The 23,595-nt window shown below is 33.4% G+C and overlaps 1 protein-coding gene across 6 annotated transcripts in view; it reads left to right on the top strand.

Annotated features, from left to right (window-relative positions):
* The window catches only part of RPS6KA6 (ribosomal protein S6 kinase A6), a 140,054-nt gene that overhangs the window by 25,635 nt on the left and 90,824 nt on the right, over positions 1-23,595 (top strand). For 5 of the 6 annotated variants that reach the window (XM_003936820.4, XM_074392000.1, XM_010347337.2 and 2 more), the window contains 4 exons: positions 7,796-7,912; positions 15,801-15,882; positions 16,853-16,933; positions 18,337-18,416. In XM_003936820.4, the coding sequence (XP_003936869.1) occupies positions 7,796-7,912; positions 15,801-15,882; positions 16,853-16,933; positions 18,337-18,416 (360 nt within the window). Of the gene's footprint in view, positions 1-3,008; positions 3,138-7,795; positions 7,913-15,800; positions 15,883-16,852; positions 16,934-18,336; positions 18,417-23,595 lie in introns of those variants that run through there. The other variant, XM_074392002.1, reaches the window with a different exon arrangement.

Raw genomic sequence — 23,595 nt, 5'->3', positions numbered from 1 at the left:
TTTTAGGAAGAGTCTGACTAAATCAACATCTCCATTTATGTTGTTATTTTATTGTTGTTATTTCTATAGTTTCATAGAGTTATAGATTTTTTTAAGCTGGAAATAACCTCAGAGATATTACATAATACTTCATTGTATGGATTACTCTACTGAAACCTGGAGAGTTTGTGATTTATACTAGGTGATAAAACTAGTAGCAGAATCAAGACGTAGGGCAGTGTGCTTCCTTTTAGGTCAGATATATTATATAGACCCAAATAAATAAGAGATAAGGAGAACATTATCCTTTTTCTATTTGGTTGAGGGTAAAATCAACATTGATACCCTTTCCACCAAAATTTGTTCATACATGGAATTATCTCAGGTAGAAACCACCAGTAGGATTTAAATTGGGTTTGTCCAAAACTCTCCTTTGAAATGCTCTATGTAACTATTTCTGCAGATAGTAACCATGTTACAACACTTTTAATTTTGATTGATAAGTTGAGAGATACAATGTTGTCTTCATAGCTTGTGCAGTTTACTTAATATTAGTAATATATTTTAATTTTGAGTATAATTAAATGTAAACTATCAAGACCATTATCTAGAGATTCATCTACAGATCATGTGGACTAATACAAATAGTAATATTAATGTTGCTAGTATTTAAAAGATAAGGAACATAAGGAACTATTAAAGGCAGTGCAGAAGGCTGCCTATTATATTTTAGCATTAATAAATTCACAAAGACATCATGCCTCACACCACAGGGCAACAGTGTGTGTGGTGCATGAACACATACACAGGGTGATTGGCAAATATTTACCTTCATAATTTTAATAGAAGATAAGTCAGGAAGTTCAGTTTTTAGTGGAAAGGCAATAAAAATACACAGTGCTAATTATTTATATGATCTATCTTATGCAATCAACTTCAGTGGCTACAAGGTAGAGTCTGAAATTTTGGAGAGTAAAAGACCTAGAATCACTTCCAAGGATTTTGTTTAGTTTATGGCCTGAGCTATCTGGACTTGAAACCATGTACTTTGGGTGTGTGATGGTTAAAGTACTCAATTTGTGTCAATAAAACTATATGAGTGATTAAAAACACTGTATGTATTTATCCCTTAAAAATTTTAAATATGTAGCCAGGATTTTTTTCTTCATGATTGATGTGTGTTTTTTTGTGATTGGCTTTTTCTTTTAACTATTTAAAAATAGTGTAGGATTGGAAAACTGCTCTATGATGGTAAGTATTAGGTAATGGGCCACTGATAAACTATATCTGATATGATATTTCACCACTTACTCTCCTACTTCTTTCAACAATGTCAAGGTTAGAAAAAGTATGTTATGATTTGTCTCCTTTAATAGTTGGTTGATGTGAGTTAATTTGTTGTTGTCAAAATAAGCATAACAGTCTTATATTTGGTAGTTTATGATCCATTTGTATTTATTTTTAAAACTGTACCCAATATCTGTTTTTCCTGAAATAAAATTCATATTTTAATGCTATCAATATCTTAAAAATTTCAAAGAGGTTTTGGTTAGCAATTAGATTCTTTGTTGATTATATTAGTGTAAGCTCAGCAACATGTTTAGTCTCTAAAGTGATTTATATTTTTATTTCACAGAGATATAAACTGTCATAGTTAACGGAAAATATATATTTTGAAAAACAAAACAGATATTCTGATATTTTCAGCCCTGAATTTCTTATTTTATAAAGCATTCTTCACATATATCTGATAAGAATTCTTTCAAAAATACTTTTTTACAAGTATGTTTTACTTAGACTCATGTGGAAGCACAGTTAGATACTATTTCAAGCTGAGAATGCCTTCTTCCTGGATGGTGGATTTTTTTCTTTCTCTATTTGTCTTCCCATTCTAATGCACATTTAGCCTTACGATGCGTCAGTATTTTTCTCTTGCAATGCTGATGTTTACTTCTAATTTCTATTCAATTACTTAAAAAAATTGGAACCCCCGTCCTACAAATAAGCAAAACTCTCAGATGAATAATTATTGTTCAACCAAAAAATGTTGATCATCCACTATTAAGTGGAGTTATGCCACATTTTTCCACTATGCAAAGATAAGTAGTACAGAGGGTCCTTGACTCAGGATGGTTCCACTTATAAGTTTCAACTTTATAGTGGTGCAAAAGCAATATTCAGTATGATTGTCAATTTATAATAGCGTTGTGTTTGGATAAACTCACTGTAAGTTGAAAGTGCATTTTCAACTTACAATAGGTTTATTGGGATATAACACTGTCTTAAGTCCAGGAGCATCTGTACAAATAAGTTTAGTAACTTCAATTTTTATGTATGTTTTGTGTTTTTCAGAGTTTTCAGTTGATTCTTGTAACTGAGATCTGAAATAAATAGAGTAGGTATTATTGCCAATTTTTAGATGAGGGAACTAAGGAGCTGACCCTTATAAGTAGAGTAAACCAAACCAAGTGGACACTAGTTTGCCACCATTCTTTTGTTTTCAGTCATCAATGCAAACTTTTACGCACCTATGTATTCTGCAGATACCTTCCATTGTGTACATCATTTTGATATGCTTAGTTCACCCTCATGGCGTTTTGACATTTATATTTGTGTAATTTACCCTTAGCTTTCTTTCAGAGTATGCTAATATTTTACATGGTTTTCAGTGACCCCAGATTATTCACTGAATGAGAAGGGTATATCAAGCTGCTCTTCCAGGTCTTTGCATATATGTTTCAACAGATCCAAAACTAAATGCCTCTTGAATTTTTAGGGTGATCTTTTCACCAAACTGGCCTGCATATCTATAAATAAAGCAGATGTTTGAATAGATGGATGTTTAATTGTTAAATAAAAACTAAAAAAGTTTGGACTTTAAAAATCCTTCTTATTTTGTTTTGATTTGTTTTCTGGAGGTTAGTTCCACAGTCATATGAAAACTGTTGTAATTGAGTTGTAGTATATTGCTATTAGGTTGTCATCAGCTTTTTCTCTTTTCAATTAACAGGTGATTTCATCTTCCTAAGCAAATCAGTTTTCAAATGAATGGAGCAATAGTAGCTTTGACAGTTCATTTTGTACTTTAACAGTGTGTTTTCCCAGTGTTACAGCACTGTTGACCCTCTGGATTAAAAAGATGATCACAGATTATAGAGGTCAGAGCATACTATTTTGGTTGTGGTTGAGCCTTCATACTTTTTCTGTGTATCAGTGATTATGGTTGCAAACAAATAATAAAACCTAACTCATAGTGATCCTGGCCTCAGATTCAGATTTGTTATTTAATGTAGAAAGACTAGGAGTCCATATTTGGAGGTTATTAAATCTTCATTTTACAGTAGGAACTTTCTTTTCAAAGATCAACTAAGATTATGTACCATGTATAGCTTTGCTAGGGCTACCCTAACCAAATAACCACAGATGGGTGGCTTAAACAGCATAAATGTATTTTCCCAAGATTCTACATTCTGTAAGATTGAGATCAAGGTATTGGCAGGGTTAGTTTTTCTGAAGCCTCTCTCCTTAGCTTATACATGAGTCTTCTCCCTGTGCCTTTACGTCAGGCGTCCCCAAACTACAGCCCCCTGAGGCCATTTATCCGGCCCCCTGCCGCACTTCAGGAAGGGGAACCTCTTTCATTGGTGGTCAGTGAGAGGAACACAGTATGTGGCGGCCCTCCACCTGTCTGAGGGACAGTGAACTGTCCCCTGTGTAAAAAGTTTGGGGATGCCTGCTTTACGTGGTCATTCCTCTGTGGAAGTAGGGATTCTAATTTCCCCCTCTTAAAAAGATGTTAGTCATAATGGATTAGAACCCACCCATATGACCTCATTTTACCTTAATTAATTATTTAAGTGCCCTATCCATAAATACAGTCATGTTCTGACGTTCTGAAAGTTAGGATTTTAGCATATTAACTTTGAGGGGACATAATTTGGCCCATAGCATATTTGTATCTTTTTGTTTTTTTAAATGATGTGATGCTTCTGACAAACTTCTCTATCCTCAAATTCACAGTTTATTTCTGTATCCACACTGTGCAGCATAGTATCTGATAACAGGATATGCACTTGATGAATGTTAATTTTCTGGTGCATGATTAATAAGTGTATATATATGGGAAGATAAGGTGATATAGCACAACTTTATCATACCAGGATAGGGAGATTTTTCAAGGATGATTTACTCTTAGGAAAAAAGAAATAGATCACTTATAAGTACATTACAACCTTATTTCAAGCTAGATTGTTAGTACTATCAAGCTTTTAGAATGGTGCAGAAGCTGAAGAAAGTGAGTTGGATGGAAGAAAGAGGGTTTCAGATGACAAGAAGGGACATAATAGTAAAAATCAATAAGCATAGCCTTGGGTTGGCTGGGAAATTTTAGGCAATAGACAAGAATGGGGCAGGGAGCAGATGGAATAAGAATAAGTATTGGAAATGGTGACACAGGAGGGTGTCGGATACTTTGAGAGTAAAAAAGAGCTAGTGGCATAGAAATGATAAAACGCCTTTGTGGTAAGTAGCTATATATAAACACATGCACACATATGTGTATATATGTATGTGCATGCATGTCAGTACATATGTGTATACATTTGTGTGTATATTATATTTGCTTATGTAACTATAAATCTTAAACACACCTAGTGTTTTTCAATCTTGGCAATGTGTCAGAATCAACTGGCAAGGCTTAAAAAGCATGCTAACATCCTCCTGTAGTTCTACTGAACCACAATCTCTGAGGGTGGGACCCAAATAAGTGTAGCAAATGAATATTTCTTCTACAGCTGATTCTTATGGGCAACCAGGGCATTATGAACTGTCTACTTAAAAGGCACACAGTCATAATTTGGTAATATATAGTAGTAGTTTGCCTAGGAATATGTGACTTTATTTATAAAGACAAATGGCCAAGCAGTAAGTTAATATTCTGGGGTTATTGTGTCCTTTATTTGTGCTGAATATAAAACATATTCAGCACAGTCTAATAAAAATACTGACCATGGATAATATGGAAAAATGTTTATATTCTTCACAGTGTATGGGAAGATATGCTTATGTTATTTAGAAATATTGTTATTACAGATTTAGTTATAGTCAAAGCTGACACAATTTCATTAGCCAGAATGAATCTTGTTTCCTTATTTTCTTTATATATATTTTTTAATAGAAATTGTGGGTATATATATATATATATATATATATATATATATATTTGTTTTGTAGATGGTATTTAAGAATAATTTTGAGTTTTCTTACTGTTTAATTTTACCTTTAAAATATTTGTTTTCTATTGTATTTATTTAAGGTGTATAATGTGATGATTTCATATACATTATAAAATGATTGTTATAGTTAAGCAAGTTAACATCCATCATCTCACAGTTGCCCTATTTTTTGGTGGTAAGCACTACCTTCCTTTTAAAAAATATGTATTTTTTCCTGTTTCTTTTATAAAATTGAGCAGATTTCTTTGTCTTTCTACTCCCATGAAATCAAAAAAGTATTGTGCTAAGCATTAGGAATAAAGAGATGAATGTGTTTTAATGCCTGCAATTAAGAAGCCCACAGTCCAGTGGGAAAGAAAGATAATAAGTTGTTAGGACACAGTGTAACATTTTATGTTGATTGTCTCCTGGAAAGGTGATTCTCATCTAGCTGCATTTTCGTATTGGGAGCTTTTTAGAGTACTGCTGCTGAAAATGGAAAGATTGCATTTTTAGAGGATGGGCGTGTTTGGATTATTAATAAAGGGTAAAAGGGCGTTGGACAAACATTTTCATTTGGAAAACTTGCTTAGGTTTGGTGAACTAGCTAGTGTACAATTGTTTCCTAACTCTGAACACTTCTAAAAAAAACTGATGCCATTATGATCCATGCTTATAATAATAATCTAAGCATAAGCAGGGACCTGAGGTGCCTTCTTGAACATAAAAGTATTATATTGTGTTCAATATAGAATCACAAACATTGAGGGGACCTTAGTGACCCATCTAACAAAACCCCTTTGTCATGTGAGAAAACTGAAAGAGAGTGGTTTGTGATTTAGCCAAGGTATCTTAGCTTATGCACACCATAGCTAGGCACAAAACTTCTCGTCTGTTGACTTTTCCTCTCTTGTTCTTTTTACTAGAGAAAACTTCCAAAAATGTTCTATGTTTTGAAAACCATATTGCCTTCTTAATGTGTGGTGAAAACTCAGTTTTCCATAATAAGAATATACATTGATATAAATATATACTGCAAATGTACACACACATATATTATACTTTAATATAGTCCCCAAACGTCAGCTACAAAGCATATATATTTGCGTTACAAAAGGTTGTTGAGTTTTTTTTTAAAAAAGGGCCCCTTTCAAATAGAGAAATTCACTTTTATAGCAGGATTGATTTTAATTTAATTTATTTTCAAAAAAACATTTATAAATTACCATCACTATTTAAAATGGTCTTGTGAAATACTATTTTGATGTATAAGAAATATCTGACATATTTTCAGAATCAGTTATTCTTCATTTCTGGTTGATTTACTGGTGGTTCCTAACACAGGTAAATCTCTACCTAGGTACCCCTCTTGAGATAGTGAATGTCTGACTACCTGTATGGCATGGAAGTTATTTAAGCTGCCATGAAGTCTAGCTCATTTGGGACCATACGCTTATTCACTCTGGCCACAGTCACCATTGACTAATCATTTAATTGAAGGGTGAATAATTGAGAACAGTCTTACCATCCAGACCAAAGTTAGTATGGTATAATGCAGGCGTCCCCAAACTACGGTCCGTGAGCCGCATGCGGCCCCCTGAGGCCATTTATCCGGCCCCTCGCTGCACTTCAGCAAGGGGCACCTCTTTCATTGGTGGTCAGTGAGAGGAGCACAGTATGTAGCGGCCCTCCAACCGTCTGAGGGACAGTGAACTAGCCCCCTGTGTAAAAAGTTTGGGGACGCCTGGTATAATGGAATGGTACCAAGCATTGTGATTAAGTAGTCATGTAAACTTAAATTCTGTGAGTCTTAATTTTCTTCTTTATATAGTCAGAGGTTTGGATAAGATATCCCTTCCAACTCTGTTATTTTGTGATATGCAATAATGTCTGACTTTTTTTTTTTCCATCCTACCTACTGTGCTTCTCTAGAGACTAGAATTACAGCTCACTTGAATGTAATTATCACAGCTGAGTGGAGTCCTGCATCAAGGGGAAGAACCACTCATTGGGTGTCTTCTTTTCTGCTTCACCCAGGTGGCATAAAATCTGGCATATTATTTACATATAAAATTTCAGTAAAAGGGCCACATCCTGGAAATATTTGTTTGGGCTCTGCAGATTTTGTTGGTCTATGCCAATTTCTTTTTCATTACTGTGGTTAGTTGACCATTTAAACATTTAAAATACTATAGTGAAATACTGTTTAAAAGAGCTCTTGAAGTCACATTATTTAGTCATACCCCACAATTTACAAGGTTTTATTTTGCCTTTTCCTGCTTCTACCTCATTTACACTCCAGTGAAGGGTCTTGAGACTGTTGTTAACAATTTTATTTTATTGCTTCCAAGTTAGAAGGGAAGGCTGAAGCATAGATTTCATTTTACATTTTATTTACATGAAATTATATAGTAGGAAATGTGCATCTGTATGTGCTGTATGTGTTAGAAAACAGGGAAATAAGAATATTGGTAGCCCATAAAACTCTCTTTTAGATTGAGAGAGTTGGGTATATTATTTCTATTATGACTTATGATTTTAAATGTAACTAATTGTAAGATGTTGAAAGTGGATTCAAGTATTGTTTGGATTTCTTTTTTCAGGATGAAGGAGTTGTTAAAGAAATCCCTATTACTCATCATGTTAAGGAAGGATATGAAAAAGCAGATCCTGCACAGTTTGAGTTGCTCAAGGTTCTTGGTCAGGGGTCATTTGGAAAGGTAATAAATACTTTTTTTCCCCATTTGTTTGTCTTCTAATCATTTAGTAAAATAAGTGAACACATGCATAGAACTCTGATGTTTGTGTCATTTATAAACTTCTGAGATGATGCACACCAAGATAATTCTTTAATTTTTTTAATTTTTGTTGTACTTTTTGTGTGTGTGTGTGTGTTTTTCTAACTATTTCTTTATACTTCTCTGTAACAATCAAGGTTTCCAATCCCCTGGGCTTACTGATTTCTCTAGGGAAAAATACAGCATACCCCTTATTAGCCGCCTAAATCAAAGTAGGTTGATTTTTGTAAAAAATGGTATTTCTGTCTCCTTGTTTACATGCTGGCATGAATATAGCTTGTTCTCTCCTGGTGATCTAATCTACATTTCTTAGCTATGTCACAGAAATCAGAATTTATGTCTTAATGCTTGTATGAATTCATGAAGTCGTCTATCACCTGTTAAAATAAAGTAGAACGAAGATAGTTACTGGGTAATATATGGTTTGTATGAAATTTTAGTCTTCAAGGAGCTTACATTCCAAGGCAGAAAGCAAAATTGAGCAGGATTAACTCTTATAGTCATTACTAGAATTGTTTCTTAAGCACTTAAGAACATGGTTTTAGAAAAGAAGTGTGTAGATCTGGTTCCTGACCTTTATACACCTGATATCTAATATATGAATATTATTGCATACACATAGTAACAACCTTTAGAAAAACAGCACCAACCACAATTTAAGGGAAGAAAAATAAAGACAAAATACTAATTTCAAGTGGTTGAGATTTAGTTTTAAAGGAGAAAATAGACAATTGAGCATAGATTATTTATAATGCTCTGAAACATTTTAAAGAAAGACATTTTATTTTATCATTTTATTGGGTTTTAGAGATGGGGTCTTGCTCTGTCACACAGGATGTAGTACAGTAGCATGATCATAGTTCACTGTAGCCTTGAATTTCTGGGCTCAAGTGATCCTCAATCCTCAGCTTCTCAAGGAGCTAATACTACAGGCATGCACCACCCCACCCAGCTAATTTAAAAAAAAAAATTGGACACAAGATTTTCCTGTGTTGCTCAGGCTGGTCTCAAATTCCTAGATGTAAGTGATCTTCCCACTTTAGCCTCCCAAGGAAAAACATTTATTGAACACTCAATGTGTGTACAACAGTTTTATAAGAAGTATTAGTAAATATAAAATAGATGTTGTCTTGAAGTAGCGATATTTATGCATTATAGAATATAATGTGACATATAAAAAATATTTTCAAGACACAAAAAGGACAAACTGAAATGAATTTCAGCTTGGCAGTGAATTGGTACAGGAGCTGTATAAAACAAGGAGATAAGACTTGGACAGGGTTCTGGGGAGCGAAAAACTGGAAGAAACTGTTAATAGATTGGTGGTGGTGGTGTTGGTGATCGTGGTGGGGAGTGTTTATAGAACTGATCTGTAGAGTAGGCGTGTACATTATATAGAGCTTTATTTTAACGTTTCCAAAAGCGCAATATTGTTTTTAACTATTTTGCACTGTATAGCTATTTTTATGGTGTTAATTTTAGATGAACGGAGATAAAGTTATTTTATATTTCAAATGTATAAATGCTTAAATATTTGACTTAAATAAAATCTCACCAGGCAAACATTTCAAGCTATTAAAATTACTTGCTTTGTCTTTTGATGTATGTATTTACTCATATATACCTTTATCTCCAGCTTTGTTCCATAAAGGATTTAAGGCTTTCACAGATGAATACTAAATAAAATTAAAAATAACTAGTGAAGATGAGGTAAACAGAAAACACAGAGCAGGAAAGATTAGATGAATCCAGGAGTACACTCTTGTTCACAAAAGCATGACCTAAGGGTCTGTAAGTCCTTTTCTAATGGGTCAAAAATTAAGACTTAAGTTTTCCAGTAGCCATTATAAAGAATCTGATATATTTGAATGTATTATAATTAACAGTATTTTAAAGGTAGAAACGGATCAAACAGACCAAATAAATTTATCTCATGGGTTGTTGTAAAGAAAATACTTTATAACATAATGAAATATATTCAATAACATCTTTGTGTTAAGTATACCAACATGTTGACAAGTTGTCAATGTAGTCCTTAAATTCAGGGAAAAATCAACTTTGTCTGTGCTGAGATTTTATTTTAAGAAGAATATCATTGAAGCCTTCTTTGAATTCCTAATATTAAAATCCAAAATAGTGATTTTTATGTAGTTCATCAACCAAAGAAATATTAAGGAGGTGGCTTTTTTTTTTCCTTAGGATGTGAACATACTTGCTTGTCAGTATTACATCATTTGCGTAGGCAATGTGTAGGTGTGACTTGTTATATGCTGAACCTATTCAGGAATTTGGCCAAGGCTGTGATTCAGTTAAGTGTAGAAGCAATTCCAAGAGGCTTTGAGCTGCAGAGTCTTAAGTTTTTCTTCAAAAGTTCCATTGTTAAAATGCAGTAAATGGGATTTTAGCCAATGTAAAGCCTTACAATATTAAATGTTTTTATTGTCTATTTAATAGTGGGCAACCCTGCTAAAGTCAACTTAAAATTGTAGTTTAATATAGCATGAGTTATTATCATGAAAGGTGCATATAAAATTCTGTCCTAAGCACACCAAGTATAATGTTATTAATGATCATTAATGATCATTGTTGTAAGATAAACTAAACTTACATTAATTATTTTAAAACACAAACACATGAAAATACCTTTGAAATTGTCCGATTGGTCATCCCTATATATCATGCCAATTAATATTTATACAAAACATACATTTTAACATTTGTTGATTATAAAAAAATACTTTTGCTTTTGTGATAGTAAAGACTTTAACTATAGAACATAAAAATGAATTTTTGAAAATACTGAATGCTTGTACTCTTAAATGATCAAGTCTCAAGTGATAGTTTTATAAAATGTATGCTGATATCTTAAAATTTCCTGAAGTTGATTCTTTCTCTTTAATCAGCATTTAAAAATGTGTGAGTTTCCAGTTACAAATATTCTTATAGAAAAATATAAAAGTCCTAAAAGTAGATTGGAATAACTCACCCATTCTTCTGGACAATTTCCCATGATTGGATTAGAGTGACTGAAAAGAAGCCTCTTTCATCAATATAGGTATGGTTTTAGGTACAGTAGTTTGAAGCCATGCAACTACTTTTTTTTTTTTTTTTTTTTTTGAGACGGAGTTTCGCTCTTGTTACCCAGGCTGGAGTGCAATGGCACGATCTCGGCTCACCGCAACCTCCGCCTCCTGGGTTCAGGCAATTCTCCTGCCTCAGCCTCCTGAGTAGCTGGGATTACAGGCACGTGCCACCATGCCCAGCTAATGTTTTGTATTTTTAGTAGAGACGGGGTTTCACCTTGTTGACCAGGATGGTCTCGATCTCTCGACCTCGTGATCCATCCGCCTCGGCCTCCCAAAGCGCTGGGATTACAGGCTTGAGCCACCACGCCCGGCCGCAACTACTTTTTAACTTTAATTATTTCTTTAAGCACCCTGTCCCCAAATACAGTCATGTTCTGAGGTACTTGGAGTTAGGACTTTAATGTATTAACTTTGAGGGGACATAATTTAGCTCGTAGTCTACTTGTATCTGTTTCTTTAATGGATATGATGTTTCTGACAAAGTTCTCTGTTCTCAAGTTCACAGTTTATTTCTGTATCCCTCAGTGTGCAGCACAATTTCTGATACAGAATGTGTGCTTAACCAATGTTAATTTGTTGATTAAACAACTAATGAGTACATATATGGGAAGATAAGGTAATATAGCACAACTTTATTATACCAAGATAGGAAAATTTTTCAAGGTTGATTTATCTTAGGAAAAAGAAATAGATTACTGATAAGTACATTATCACCTTATTTTAAGTTACATTATTATTACTGTCAAGCTTTTGGAATGGTGCAGAACCTGAAGAAAGTGAGATGGAAGGAGAAGAGAGTTTCAGATGACAAAAAAAGGACATTACGATAGTACAAATCAATAAATATAACCTTGGGAAGGTTGAAAAATTTTAGGTAATAGATAAGAATAGGGTGGAAAGAGAACTACTTTGATAGTTGATTTTGGGAATTGGGCAGTGAGATCTGATATTTTCTTATGCTAGGAAACTCACTCATAAGACCTGAAAAAAAATAGATCAGATGATAAACAAACAGTTACTTCTCTAGACTGCAAATGATGGATTCTATTAGATGCCATTTTGGGATACTAGTAAATGTTAGAAGATCTAGGGGAAAAAAATGGCCCCTTTATGCAGCAGTGTGTTCAGAAAGCCTACACTATCTCTTTCTTTCTTCCTCAATTGCCTCTTCTTACTCTTCACACTCCATTCTTTACAATCCCACTGAGGGTTATGTTTTGTAAGAGTGGTTCTGAAATTGTGATCTGTATACTCCTGAACAATCCTAAGACCTTTTCAGGGAGTCCTCAAGTCAAAGCTATTTCACAGTCACCCTAAGATATCATTTGTACAACTGCTGGCATATTGGCCCATCAAGGCAGTGACTTCAAATCATACTAGTAGTCATTGTATTCTTCATTGTCTTACATATACAGTGTAAGAATGTCCTTGATGAGACATTACCAATTATTAAATTTATTAAATCTCAACCCTTGAATACCCTTCTTTTCAATAATCTGTGATGAAATGGGAAGTACACATCAAGCCCTTTAGCTGCATAACAAAATAGAATGGTTGTCTCAAGGCAGAGGACTTGTGCAAATGTTTTGAGTTGTGAGCTGAACCAATCACTGTTTTCATGGATCACCACTTTTCCTTGAAAGAACAATAAACTATGGTTACCTAAGTATGCTTATTTGGTAGTGTTTTCTCAAAAATTAACGCAGTGAGCCTCTTCATAGAAAAATAACTGATACTTTTTTTCAATGGTAGAATCTGAGCTTTCTGCCAAAAACATGAATTTTGGCAAATGTTTATTTGCCACATTGACTTTATTATCTTCTTAATGAAGCTGTATTTCTTTTTATTATGCTTCACTTCATTGTACTTCACAGATATTATGTGTATATATATATATGTATATATGTGTATACGTATATATGTATATATGTATATGCATATATGTAAAATATATATGTGTGTGTGTGTATATATATATATATGTGTGTATATATATATATATATGTGTATATATATATATATATATATATATATATATATATAAATTGAAGTTTTGTGGTGACCCTGTGTTGAATAAGTCTTTGGGTGCCATTGTTCTGCCAGCATATGCTCACTTTCTGTCTCTGTCTCATATTTTGGTAATTCTTGCAGTGTTTCAAATGTTTTAATTACTATTATATCTGTTATGGTGATTTGTGATCTGTGATCTTTGATATTAGTATTGTCATTGTTTCAGTGTGCCACGAACCATACACACATAAGACAGTGAGCTTTATTGATAAACAGTGTGTGTGTGTTCTGGCTGTTTTACTGACCAACTGTTTCCCCATCTTTCTCTATCTCCTGGGTCCCTCTCTTCCCTGACCTACAAGAATATTGAAATTGGGCTAAGTAATAACTCCACAGTGACCTCAGAATGTTCAAGGGAAGGGAAGTGTTCCAAATTTCTCTATTTAAATAAAAAGCTAGAAATTATTAAGCTTAGTGAGGAAGGCATGTCGAAATCAAAATCTGAGATTGGCTAAAAGCTGAGGTTCTTGTGCCAAGCAGATAGCCAAGTTGTGAATGCAAAGAAACATTCTTGAAAGAAATTAAAACTACTACTCCAGTGAACATACAAATAATAAGAAGGGGAAACAAGCTTATTGCTGATATGGAGAAAGTTTTAGTGGTCCTAAATAGAACATCAAACCAGCCACAACACTCCCTCAAGCCAAAGCCTAATCTGGAGAAATTCCCTAGCTGTCTTTAATTCTGTGAAGGCCGAGAGATGTGAGGAAGCTGCACAAGAAAAGTTTGAAGCTAGCAGGGGTTGGCTCGTGACATTTAAGGAAAGAAGACATTTTCATAACATCAAAGTGTAAGGTAATGCTGCTGGTGCTGATAGAAAAGCTGTAGCAGGTTAACCAGAAGATCTAGATAATTGATGAAGGTGGTTACGCTAAACAACAAATTTTAATTATAGAAGAAACAGCCTTCTGTTGGAAGAAGATGCCACCAAGATTTTCAAAGCGAAAGCGAAGTCAGTGCCTAGCTGCAAAGCTTCAAAGGACAGTCTGACTCTTTTGATAGAGGTTAGTGATCCTGGAACCTTTAAGTTGAAGCCACTGTTTATTTGCCATTCCAAAAATTCTAGGGCCCTTAAAAATTATGTTAAATCTATGCCTATGCTCTATAAATAGAACAACAAAGCCTGAACGACAGCACATCTGTTTATAGCATGGTGTACTAAGTATTTTAAGCCTACTGTTGAGACCTACTGTTCACAAAATAAAGATATTTTTCAAAATACTACTTCTGAATGGCAATTCACCCAGTTACCCAAGAGCTCTGACAGAGATGTACGGGGAGATTAGTGTTGTTTTCATGCTTTCTATTACAACATCCATTCTGCAGCCCATGGAACAAGGAATAATTTTGATTTCAAGTCTTATTATTTAAGAAACGTGTTTTGTAAGGCTGTAGTTGCCATAGATGGTGATTGCTCTGATGAATCTGGGCAAAACAAATTAAAACCTCTGGAAAGGATTCACTATTGTGTAGATGTCATTAAGAACATTTGTGATTCATGGGAGTAAGTCAAAATATCATCAACAGGAGTTTGGAAGAAGTTGATCCCAACCCTCATGGATGACTTGGAGGGGTTCAAGACCTCATTGGAGGAAATCACTGCAGATGTGGTGGAAATAGCAAGACAACTAGAATTAGAAGTGGAACTAAAGATGTGACTGAAATTCTGCAGTCTCATGATAAAACTTGAATGGATGAGGAGTTGCTCCTTGTGGATGAGCAAAGAAAAATTTTTTTTTTGAGATGAAATCTACTGGTGAAGATGCTATCAACTTTGTTGAAATGACAATAAAGGCTTTAGAATATTACATAAAGTTATTTAATAAAGCAGTGGTAGGATTTGAGAGGATTGAGTTCAATTTTGAAATAAATTCTATGTGTAAAATACTAGCAAATAGCATCAAATTCTACAGAAAAATCTCTCATGAAAGGAAATCAATCTGTGCAACAAACTTCATCATTGTCTTTTATTAGGAAATTGCCACAGCCACCCTAACCTTCAGCAGCCACCACCCTGATCACTCAGCAGCCATCAACATTGAGGCAAGACTGTCCATCAGTAATAATGAAGACTCAGATGATCCTTAGCATTATTTAGCAATAAAGTATATTTAATTAAGGTATATAGGGCCATAATGTTTATTTGCTCCCTATTAAGTTAACAGAAAGTGGGCTGGGTATTAAAAGGAGGTATGTAGCTCAAATTTGTCTCTCATGATGTTATTTGTCTTTTACATCACCAAATTCTCAAAGTTCATGACCACGTCATCTATTTTAAACCTTTCCTTGTAGTATTTATATACATTATGATTTATTAACTGAAAGGAAATGAGAAAATAATAATGTAAATTATAGCATAATTTATAGGAGGAAGTAAAACTTCTTTCATTTATTTATTTTTTTAAATTGATAAATAGTTGTACATATTCATGGGGTACATAGTGAAGTTCCAATACATAATATATATGGTGATCAGATCAGGGCAATTTTGCATCCTTCAACAAATCTCTCATTCTCTTCCCCTTCCCTCTATGGGAAGGTATATGTTTATAAAATTAGAGAAAATGCAAGGATATAGGTGTATGCTGGTGTGTATGTGTACAGCAAGAATAACTAGAAATGTGAATTTTCCTTTTTTTTAAATTTCCTATTAGGTTTTTCTTGTTAGAAAGAAGACCGGTCCTGATGCTGGGCAGCTCTATGCAATGAAGGTGTTAAAAAAAGCCTCTTTAAAAGGTAGAAAATTAGAAAGTTTATTAAAGTAGAATTTGGTAAAGCGTATTTTAAGAAATATGCTGTATATTGCTTGTATAAGGTGAATAGATGTAGCTATTTTTAACATTAGTGTTTGTGGCAGTTTTTCTAGCCAGTAGGTACTATTACTAGATTTGATATTGGCATATGCCTTAACTTATTGAGAGTGCAGTAAAAATTTGATCCTAGAAAAAGCAACATACTTCATTTAATTTGAACTTATTAACTTAATTAGGCTATACACTTTTCCTTCAAGATCCTTGGTTTTTCCTTTTCTGTGTCAATATTGCATATTGAGAAAGTACAACCATTTGCACACACTGTCTTTTAGGGTGTGATAAAAATACCCCTTACGACCAGATCAGTTTTAATCAGTAAACTCATTTGAACAATTAAAGAGATTTACTGGCTGGGTGTGTTGGCTCACACCTGTAATCCCAGCACTTTGAGAGTCTGAGGCAGGCTGAATCCTTGAGCCCAGCGCAGAAGTTAAAGATCAGCCTGAGTAACCTGGCAAAACCCTGTCTCTACAAAAAATACAAAAATGAGCTGGGCATGGTGGCACACATCTGTAGTTCCAGCTAGTTGGGAAGCTGAGATGGGAGGATTGCTTGAGCCTGGGAGGTGGAGGTTGCGGTGAGCTGAGATTGTGCCACTGCAGTCCAGCCTGGGCAAGAGAGCAATACCCTGTCTCGAAAAAAAAAAGAGTACATAATAAATGCATATTAGCTACATACCTATTTATGCCACCTTAACTTGCCTCTAGATGTAATGAATTTTTTTTTGCTTTCTGAGAATATGGTCATTATTATCTAGGAATATGTAAACTGCAAATTTAGGCATTTATGAAGTTATATTTTATATTTTTATATTTTTTGTTTGGTAAATTATTGATGGAATCTTAACTGAAATGATACAAGAGTAATATATTGTACCATTATGTAATTTTTAGTTCGAGACAGAGTTCGGACAAAGATGGAGAGGGATATACTGGTGGAAGTAAATCATCCATTTATTGTCAAATTGCACTATGGTATGTAATCTTAGTTTTATTCTTTTATTTCCTTATTTTAATCCTTATTAATATAGAATTCGAGAATTATGATTTCCATTCAAATAATACTATAACAGGGAGTAAATAATTTAGACTTAGTGTATTCAACTATGTAAAATGTATTTGTCTGAAATAAATATCAGTATCCAGTTTTTAGTTGTATATCCTTCATTTTTCTAAGTTGGTTAACTTGTCTAAAATAACAAGATAGTGTTTTTCACTTACCTGTTTGGTAGTATTTATGTACTCTGTTAGATGTACCGTCAATAATCTTAGACTATATACTAATTGTGATAATTTACATAAAACATTCAGTTGCTTGTTCATAATGACCAGATTTATCTATTTCCTACTTATATTCAAGAGGACCATGTAGTTATGTTAGTCTACATGAGTTATTTTTTATATTTCATGGGAGAGGACTACCAGTAGAAGCAGTAGATGTAGTGGAAAGAACATCAGCTTTGGAGTTAGACATTTCTGAATTTGAATCATGACTGCATTGTTAATTTAACATATACATGAGATCTGTCTATCTATGTATCTATCTCTGACATAGTGTACTTTGTCACTTTCAATTTTCTATATTAAAAAAAGTAGGAGCTATTGATTTTATTCATAGTGTAACTTTGACAAATAATACATTAAAATATATACCCAATTATTGCTATTAAAAACCCATAAGAAATTTTCACCCATTATTCTTTAACTTCTTACACTAACAGAGTAAAAAGTAACATCTAAAGACCTTCCCGAATTTGTAGTATGTCAATCAGTACACTTATTGTGTGTAAAATTACTGTATTAAATTCAGTGGGCTATAGATATGAAACACTTTTTGACCTCAAGAAATTTACAACCTATAGAGAATACAGAGATGTAAACAAATTAGTCATACAAATTAAAATGGAATAAGTACCATTAAAGAGATATAAATATAATGAGATCTCAGAAGTAGCAGTAAGTAATTTCACTGGATAAGAGGTCAAGGAAGCTGTGGAAAAAATGTGAAAAGGGAGAAATCCTGGAAAGTTTAATAGAGGAAGTGGCATTTTTGTTTAGCCATTTTATAGGGTTCGTGGACTTTCAGTAGGTTTTATAGGCTAAATTTAGGCAATTGCAGTAGAATATGCTTCATAAATTAGGAAATTATTGGTGGTAGAAGTTCTGTGCAAGCCACATTCAAGGTTATTATGTGCCGGGAAGGGGTTCATAGCTATTTCAATACTGGATTAAATACTGGGTTTAATTTTGAGATGTTATCCATTTATGGACCATGTGAGTAAATACTGTAAAATCCTAAACATATATTAGTTAAAAAGCAGAGTAAGCTTTTTAAGCCTTTGAGATTGTTCTGTTACTACATTCTAATTTTTAATTAGCCTTTCAGACTGAAGGGAAACTGTACTTAATACTGGATTTTCTCAGGGGAGGAGATGTTTTCACAAGATTATCCAAAGAGGTAAGTGTCTGTACATCTTTGCTCTATGTTCTTGAAACAAAACTAAGAAAAATCCCTTTTGTTCCATCACTAATTACGTTTTTTCTATTGAAATTTTAAATGGTAACTACTCTGTTTATTTTATTGCATAGTATTTGGTAATGTGCCTATTAATGGCATTTTCTATCATCTCAATGTGCTACTTGTTATTTTCTTAGTCAAAAAAACAATATGAATAACTGAATAAAGTAGATATGGGCAAGCCTAGGACTCTGGCTACTCAAGCTACCTAAACACCTCTGGGAGTAGTGTTTATTCATTTTAAAATAGCTTTATGGAGGTATAATTGACATACAATAAACTGTACACATTAAAGTATACAATTTTATAAGTTTTTACATTTATATGTAACTGTGAAACCATCATTACAATAAGAATAATTAGCATATCTGTCATCCCCCAAAGTTTTCTTGTGTCCCTTTTTGATACCATCCTCCTGCCTTAACCCTACTGAATCTGCTTTCTGTCACTATTTAGTTTATATTTTCTAGTTTATATAAATGGAATCATATTGTATATCCATTTTTTGTCTGACTTACTTAACATAATTATTTTAAGATTCATCTATGTTGTTTGTACTAATAGTTTATTCATTTTTATTGATGGCATAGTATTACTGATTGTATGGATACATCATGATTTGTTTATCATTCACCTGTTGATGGATTTTTGGGTCACTGCAGTTTTTGATATTGCTAATAAAACTGCTATAAACATTCATATAGAAATGGTTGTATCATACGTTTTCATTTCTCATGGGTAAATATCTAAGAGTACAATGACTGGGTTATGTAGTAGGTGTATGTTTAACCTTTAGAGACACTGCCAAACTGTTTTCCAAAGTGATTATATATTTTTTACATTCCCACCAGCAGTGTAAGAGAGTTTTAGTTACTCCACATCCTTGCCAACATTTGTGGTAATACTTTGCAACATTTGGTATAGTCAGTCTTAAAATTTTTTAAGATTAGTTTTTAGTGGTATCCCATTGTGGTTTTGAATTGTATCACACTAATCATGTTGAGCATCTTTTCTTGAGCTCATTTGCTATATATCCTCTTGGTAAAATGTCTGTTTACATTTTTAGCCTTTTTTTTTTTTTTATTGGATTGTGTGTTTTCTTATTGAGTTTTTAAGAGTTATTCATGTATTTTGGATGTAAGTCCTTGATCATATATGTTATTTTAAAATGTTTCCTTCTGGTCTATGGTTTGTCTTTTTATTCTTTTAACAGTGTTTATTGAAAAGCAGAAGTTCTTAATTTTGATGAAGTCTGATTTATAGGATTTTTTTCCCTTTTATTAATTGTGTTTTTAGTGTCCTATGTAAGGAATATCTGCCTAATCACAGGTAAAGATTTTCTCTGTTATTTTCTAGAGGTTTTGTGTTTTCAACTTTACATCTAGATTTAGGATCAGTTTTTAGTTCATTTTAGTATATGGTTATAGGTATGTGCAGAAGTCCTTTTTTTGCACATAGATATCCAGTTGTTCTAGCATCATTATTGGAAAAGTCTATCTTTTCTTCACTGAATTACCTAAAATTTTTCTTGAAAACCAATTGATCATATATATGAAGACTTATTTCTATATATTCTGTTCTGTTCATTGATCCATTTGTCTATCTTTATGACAATACCACACTGTCTGAGTTACTATACTTTGATAATATGTCTTAAAGTCAGGTAGTGCAAATCCTTGCGCTTTTCTTTTCTTTTCTTTCTCAGGGTGTGGCTCTTCTAGGTCCTTTCCATTTCCACATCGGTTTTAAAGTCAGCTTTTCACTTTGTACAAAAATGCCCTGCTGGGATATTGGTTGGGATTTCATTGAACATATAAGTCAGTTTGTAGATAAGTTACATTTTAGTAATATTGAGTCTTTCAGTTCATGAACATGGTATCTTTCTCAATTTATTTAGGTCATCTTTAATTTCTCTCAGTATTATCTTGTTTTCAGTGTAAGTCTTTCACTTCTTTTGTCAGATTTATCTCTAAGCAAATCCTGTTTTTAATGTTATGTAAATAGAATTGACTTCCTAATTTCAATTTTAAATTGGATAGAAACAAAACCGATTTTTTTGTGTATTGAGCTTGTTTCCCACAGTCTAACCAAACTTAACACTTCTAGCAGCTTTTAAAAATAGATGGCAAAGGTTGAGAAAGTTCCCTCCTGTGCTACTTTTTTAAAATTGTACTTTAAGTTCTGGGGTACATGTGCAGATCTTGCAGGATTGTTGCATAGGTACACACATGCCATGGTGGTTTGCTATCTCCATCCCCCTGTCACCTACATCAGGCATTCTCCCAGTGTTATCCCTCCCCATCCTACCCATCTCCTGCTGTCCCTTACCTAGCCCCCCCATGCCCCAACATACCCCAGTGTGTGATGTTCCCCTCCCTGTGCCCATGTGTTCTCATCGTTCAATAACTGCCTATGAGTGAGAACATGCAGTGTTTGGTTATCTGTTCTTGTGTCTGTTTGCTGAGAAAAATGGTTTCCAGATTCATCCATGTCCCTACAAAGGATGTGAACTCATCCTTTTTATGGCTGCATAGTATTCCATGGTGTATATGTGCCACATTTTCTTTGTCCAGTCTATCATCGATGGACGTTTGGATTGGTTCCAGGTATTTGCTATTGTAAACAGTGCCACATTGAACATACATGTGCATGTCTCTTTATAATAGAAGGTTTTATAGTCCTTTGGGTATATACCCAGTAATGGGATTGCTGGATCAAATGGAATTTCTATTTCTAGATCCTTGAGGAATTGCCACACTGTCTTCTACAGTGGTTGAACTAATTTACACTCCCATCAACAGTGTAAAAGTGTTCCCAATTTTATAATTCTCTCCAGCATCTGTTGTTTTCAGATTTTTTAATGATCGCCATTCTAACTGGCATGAGATGGTATCTCAATGTGATTTTGATTCGCATTTCTCTAATGACCAGTGATGATGGCATTTTTTTCATGTTTGTTGGCCTCATATATATCTTCTTTTGAAAAGCATCTGTTCATATCCTTTGCCCACTTTTGAATGGGTTTGTTGCTTTTTTTTCTTGTAAATCTGCTTTAGTTCTTTGTAGATTCTTGATATTATCCCTTTGTCAGATGGGTAGATTGCAAACATTTTGTCCAATTCTATTGATTACTGGTTCACTCTAATGGTTGTTTCTTTTGCTGTGCAGAAACTCTTAAGTTTAATTAGATCCCATTTATCTATTTTGCCTTTTGTTGCCATTGCTTTTGGTGTTTTAGTCATGAAGTCCTTGCCTATGCCTATGTCCTGAATAGTATTGCCTAGGTTTCCTTCTTCTAGGGTTTTTATGGTGTTAGGTCTTATGTTTAAATCTTTAATCCATATGGAGTTAATTTTAGTGAAAGGTGTAAGGAAGGGGTCCAGTTTCAGCTTTCTCCACATGGCTAGACAGTTTTCCCAATGTCATTTATTAAACAGGGAGTCCTTTCCCCATTTCTTGTTTTTGTCAGGTTTGTCAAAGATCAGATGGTTGTAGGTGTGTGACATTGCTTCCAAGGCCTCTATTCTGTTCCACTGGTCTATATCTCTGTTTTGATATCAGTACTATGCTGTTTTGATTGCTGTAGCCTTGTAGTATAGTTTGAAGTCAGGTAGATGCCTCTAACTTTGTTCTTTTTGCTTAGGATTATCTTGGCTATGCAGGCTCTCTTTTGGTTCCATATGAAGTTTAAAGGTTTTTTTTCCAGTTATTTGAAGAAGATCAGTGGTAGCTTGATGGAAATAGCGTTGAATTTATAAATTACTTTGGGCAGTATGGCCATTTTCATGATAGTGATTCTTCCAAACCATGAGTATGGAATGTTTTTCTATCAGTTTGTGTCCTCTCTTAAGAGTTTTATAAAAAATCAGGAATCAATTTTAGATTTATTCAAATGCTTTTTCTTCATTTATTGAGATGATCATTTTTTTAGTCTCACCATAGTGAATTACATCGAGAGTCAAATGTTGAACCAACCTTCCATTTACGGATGAACGCCACTTAGTCTTGATGTATTAACCTTTTCATAAATTGTTGGATGATATTTGCTGAAAGTTCGTTAACAATTTTTGCATCTATTTTTATGAGGGATATTTGTGATTTTCTTCTATTATTTTGTCTGGTTTTGGTTTTAGAGTAATTCTGACTTCATAGAATGAGTTGGGTGTAATTTTTACCTCTTTAACTTTCTGGGAAAGTTTAGGTAGATTCAATGATAAATTACCCTTAAATGATTGATATAATTCACCAGTGAAGGCATCTGAACATGAAGTTTTTCTTATAGTAAAGTGTTTAACTACAAAATTTTATATAATAGTCTTACGTTATTTTTTTTGTGTGTGTTAACTTTGCTGACTTGTGTCTTTTAAGGAATTTGTTTATTCCATCAAAGTTATCAAATTTATTGGCATAAAGTTGTTCATAATATTTCATTTTTGTCCTTTTTGTAGTTGTAGAATTCTTAGTGATGTCACTGCTCTCATTTTTGATGTTGATAATTCATGTTTTCTCTCTTTTTGTTCTGCCTAGCCTCACTAGAGATTTATCAATTTTATTATTCTCAAAGAAATAGCTTTTGGTTTCATTGATTTTTCTCTATTCTACTTCTATTTTCTATTACATTGTTTTATGCTTCAATCTTTTTGCCTACTTGTGTTTTATTAGCTTTTTTTTTTCTGGTGTTTAAGATGGGAGCTGAATTTGTTGATTGGAGGCCTTTCTTTTTTTCTAATAATGTAGGTGTTCAGTATTATAAATTCCCCTCTCAATACTGCTTTAGAGTCATCCCACAATTTTGATATGTGTCATTTTAAATTTCTCTCAGTTCAGTGAACTTTGTAATTTCCTTTTTATTTATTTGATCCATTGGGTATTTAGAAGTATGCTTAATTTACAAATATTTGGGCATTCTTTCACATATCTTTCTATTATTGATTTCTACTCTAATGCCATTATGGCCATAAAGCATACTTTATAAGAATTTAATTCTTCTTAACTTACTTATACTTGTCTTATGCTTCATAATATGGTGTATCTTGGAAAATATTCCATGTCCACTTGAGAAGAATGCATATTCTGCTATTTTGGGGTGGTGGAAGTTTCTATAAATGTGAACTGGATC

The sequence above is a fragment of the Saimiri boliviensis genome, chromosome X (genome assembly GCF_048565385.1).
Source record: "Saimiri boliviensis isolate mSaiBol1 chromosome X, mSaiBol1.pri, whole genome shotgun sequence".
Lineage (NCBI taxonomy): Eukaryota > Metazoa > Chordata > Mammalia > Primates > Cebidae > Saimiri > Saimiri boliviensis.
This window is presented reverse-complemented; position numbering and strand designations above follow the sequence as displayed.